This window comes from Lolium rigidum, chromosome 5, assembly GCF_022539505.1.
Source record: "Lolium rigidum isolate FL_2022 chromosome 5, APGP_CSIRO_Lrig_0.1, whole genome shotgun sequence".
In the NCBI taxonomy this organism is placed as follows: domain Eukaryota; kingdom Viridiplantae; phylum Streptophyta; class Magnoliopsida; order Poales; family Poaceae; genus Lolium; species Lolium rigidum.
In genome coordinates this window covers 237,806,721-237,810,548 of record NC_061512.1, presented here as the reverse complement: position 1 = coordinate 237,810,548, position 3,828 = coordinate 237,806,721, and the positions used below count along the sequence as shown (strand labels likewise).

Below are 3,828 nucleotides of genomic sequence, written 5' to 3'. Positions count from 1 at the left end.
CTGCGCGAAAGACGGAGGGGCCTGCACGGCGGACGGTGACTGCGCGCGCGCGGCCGACATATCGTCGAACAGGTTGCGTGCACCGGACGTCGCAGCTGCTCCCAGGTTCTTCGGGCCTTTGGAGTTCGCCGGCGCACGGTTCGGGTCAATGGACGAAGGTGACGGCCCCGCCATGGACTCGCCCACCTCCGGTGACCCATCCCGTGACCGGTACGCCTGCCGCCCATGCGCCCCCATTTCGTGCCCAAATAGGGCGAGTCGGTGGGGCAGTTGACCTTGGAGGAAGGGGCCGGGTCACGGAGGAGGCCGAGCTCCCCACCGAGGCCGCGCCGGTGCCGGGGATGATCATGTGCCGGCCGAGCGGCTGGGTGGCCGTAAAATAGCATGGCCTGCTGCTCTTGAAGGAGAGTGCTCTTCGCCTCCGTCCGGAGTTGGAGAAGCCGCTCCGCCGCCCGCTGCCGCTCCAGCTCGGCAGCGGTTTCCCTCTCCGTTGGTCCAGCCGCCCTGCGCCGGTCGGCCCTCTTCCCGCTCTCGAGCTTCCTCGCTCCGGGGTGAGCTCGGCCTTCGCCTTCTTCGTCGGCGGCCCGGGGGAGCTCGGCCACCACCGGTTCGAGAGCCGCCTCCACGGCGGAGAGCGGCAACGGCCGCGGGTGCCTCCTCTTCGATGGTGGCGGTGGTGTCGGTGGCGGTGGCGGCGGCGGTCGCTTCGTCGGCCATCTCTAGGTTTTGGGAGTACGAGTGGAGTGTTTTCTGTTTTGGGAGGCGGACAGGGCGGGCCGAGGGCGGACAAGGGAGGACGCGAGCGACCAGCCTTTCGCGTCCGCGGCCACGCAAACTCGTCCAAGATTTGGGCCGGGTTTGGGTCGTCCCGGACGCCGCGGCCATCCGTTTTAGGGATGGGTCCGCGCGCTGGGCCGCGGTTTTGTCCGTTTCGACCCATCCGGACGCGCGGGCGCGGGATGGGTCGCCCGGTTGGAGATGCCCTTATATCCATGTGATGTACAGTGGTTTGTTCTGTGTTACTACTGAAGTCTGAAACCATCAGAGCACTAGATCCGGTATAAATAAACAAGTCCAGCCGTGCAGAAATCCTACAGTTCTATCTGTATTGAGTACGACTGTACCTCAGTTCACGTGAAGTACTTCCCGTCGTGTAAGCATTTGAAAGCCATGATCGGTGTTTGGGCACCCAAAACTTTGCAGTATGAAAAATCATATGCCTCAAATTGCGATTTTATGAGAAAAAAGGTTTCACGTGGGGTTTTCATCTTCCATCGTAAAAGATTGTTCGTCGGTGACGGCGTAAGATTCATTGCGACGCGTCGGTGATGACGTTGGCTTCAACGGGACGACCTTCACTCCTCGTCGGAGCAAGAAACGTCCGCAAAGTTTTGATGGCAGGCGTGGGCCCCGATCGAGTTGCATGCCCGTTGTTGAACCGTGCGATGTGCTGACAGTGCAACCCCTCGCGCGATCACCTGCCACATTACCTCCTTGTTGGGCTTGCCAATGACAAAGTGGTCGTCCTTGTCAGCCCTCGGCCACGACTATGGCTCCACTCCTCCTTCGACTCCACGTCCACCTCATCGCATAATGGGTAGTCGACGAGGTAGGGTTGGGCCTGAAATTTTATCCGGATCCGCTAGAGATGCTCTAGCTATCTTGTGTTAGAAGGATTGAACAAATTCTTCCTAGTAATTAGTTCCTCTCCTAATATTTCGTGGGCTTTCAGAGAAACCATTCTTTCTGAACAGTGTTGTTGGTTTTCGCTCGATTTTCTCCTAAAAACCGGATACCTTCTTCTTAATGAATGGATGAGGCAAAGCTTTTGACTCCATTTTAAAAAAAAATCATTCTGAACAGATTCTGCATGCCCACTATTTTATTAATCAGTCAGTAATGATGTCTTGTGGTAGTAGAAGGTTTCGACCTTGTTCCTGAATCTGTGTCATCTCGTTTCTTGCAGTTTTCTTTCTCCAGAGAAGCCGTCTTGTCTCGTAAACTATTTCGCCTAGGATTCGGTACTATGGCAGGCAGCGTTGACAGGCTAGGTATTTTATATTTACCCATTTTGTAATCAGCCAGTAATGATTCGGAAATAACACGAGCTGCGCGACAAGAGGGCTGCAAGTCAGCTGCGAACCAGGCACCATAAAAAAAGAAACGAAGCCCGATGCATGAGTAGTAAAAGCTCGCGCGTCAAACTAGGGCCGCCCGCTCCCGGACAGACAACCCTGCGAGCCTATTGATTGATGCCTAGCTCCTCAGTCCTCACTCGCTGCTGCAGCTATAGTGAGCTACTGCTGCTGCGGCTCTGAAAAGGTACTTCCATTTCCATGCTCCCTCGTCGCCGCTCCCGACGCACGCCTTCTTCTTCAACGCTACGCACCGGCCCCGTTCTGACCAGTGGAGTAGCTAGCTCGCCCCCATTCCATTTCTCGCTATAAATACAAGGGTCCAGCCAAGCCATTGGAGAGGTCCCATTCGCCATTCCATTCTGTTTAGCTACTCCAGCGAGCGGTCCCAGCTTTGCTTCTCTTCCCTTCTTCTCCTCCTCGACCTCGTTCTGTCTGCCCTGTGCTTGCCCTGCTGCGTGGAACCAAATGGAGGTAGGCGTTGTGTGATCCAGGCACCACCCTTCCTTCCAGACATGCCGGAGCGGTGGTCACAATCTTATCTTGCACTTGTCGTTTTGGTTTCGCAGAAGGCGGCGAGGAGGCGTCAGGTGCCGGCGTTCGGGGAGTGGAACTACTACTACCACTACGACCAGCCAGAGGCGGTGGCGCCGCCCGCCGCGGCGTACTTCTACGGCGCCACGCCCGAGCCGGAGGCCTGCAGCGACGTGTGGTTCAGGTACTCGCCTCCCCCGCGCAAGCCCGCGCCTGCCAAGAAACCCAGGAGGAGGAGGGTGCCGGAGGGCGACAGTGACGCGTCGCTGGAGAAGAAGGGGAGAAGGAGCGCGAGGCCGGCATCGGAGGCCAACGGAGGCAGCCTGGCGCGCGCCACAAGGGTTGTCCGGCCGGTCGACAAGGACCTGTACCAGGTGCCGCCGCCGGAGCTGGCCTCCTCCCACAGGCGCAGCCCCAGGAGGAGGAGCCTGTGGATGGGATGCCTGGGATGCATCGCCTGAAGGCCTGAACCTATCCTCCGTCGACACGATGCTACGAGCGTGCTCGTCGGTAGCAGTAGATTTGTGTTTTTCTTTTTTGCGAGGAAGTAGCAGTAGATTTGTGTTACGTAGTTATTTTTCTTTCTTTCTGTATGTGTTGATACTTCTGTGATCAGTCTCTCTTCGATGTTTGTGCTGCTGTCTTGGATTGTGCCAAGATACGAGTTGTTTTTTACTTTTTAGTTCTACTAGGTAACACTAGCTATTGACATTTCAAGGTTTTGATCGTTTTGTAAGATGGTTTGTCTACGATAGATATTAGAGCAAGTATAATAAGATCTAGTCAGCTAGCTACAAAGATTAAAATAATATATTTATATCTAGTTGGACAAGAGAGAAGAAGAGGGAGAGAATGTGAGTGGCTCTTTTGCAAGAGCTAGCTCTAGCATGTGCTCCTAGTCAAGATGTGTGAATGAAAGGTGGGTCATCCATTGAAAAAGTAGTACATTTTTATAGCCAACTATTGTACTTGTTGGCTACATGTTAACTATAGATGACATGACATCTTGCTTATAGTCAACAATCGGCTATACTATTAGAGTAGATGCAACATCTTGTTCTAGCACGTAACTCTAAGCACCTAATTATCAGCCCACTAAATTATTGTTGTGTAACATTTCTATGAGATTTCCCTTTTTGTCGCAAGTTCTGTGAATATC

General features: G+C 54.4%; 1 protein-coding gene across 1 annotated transcript; it reads left to right on the top strand.

Annotated features, from left to right (window-relative positions):
- Positions 1-2,650: 2,650 nt before the first annotated feature.
- On the top strand, positions 2,651-3,130 carry LOC124657297. Its single transcript, XM_047195870.1, has one exon. The coding sequence runs from the start codon at positions 2,651-2,653 to the stop codon at positions 3,128-3,130; it is 480 nt and encodes a 159-aa protein (XP_047051826.1).
- The last annotated feature ends 698 nt before the right edge of the window (positions 3,131-3,828 follow it).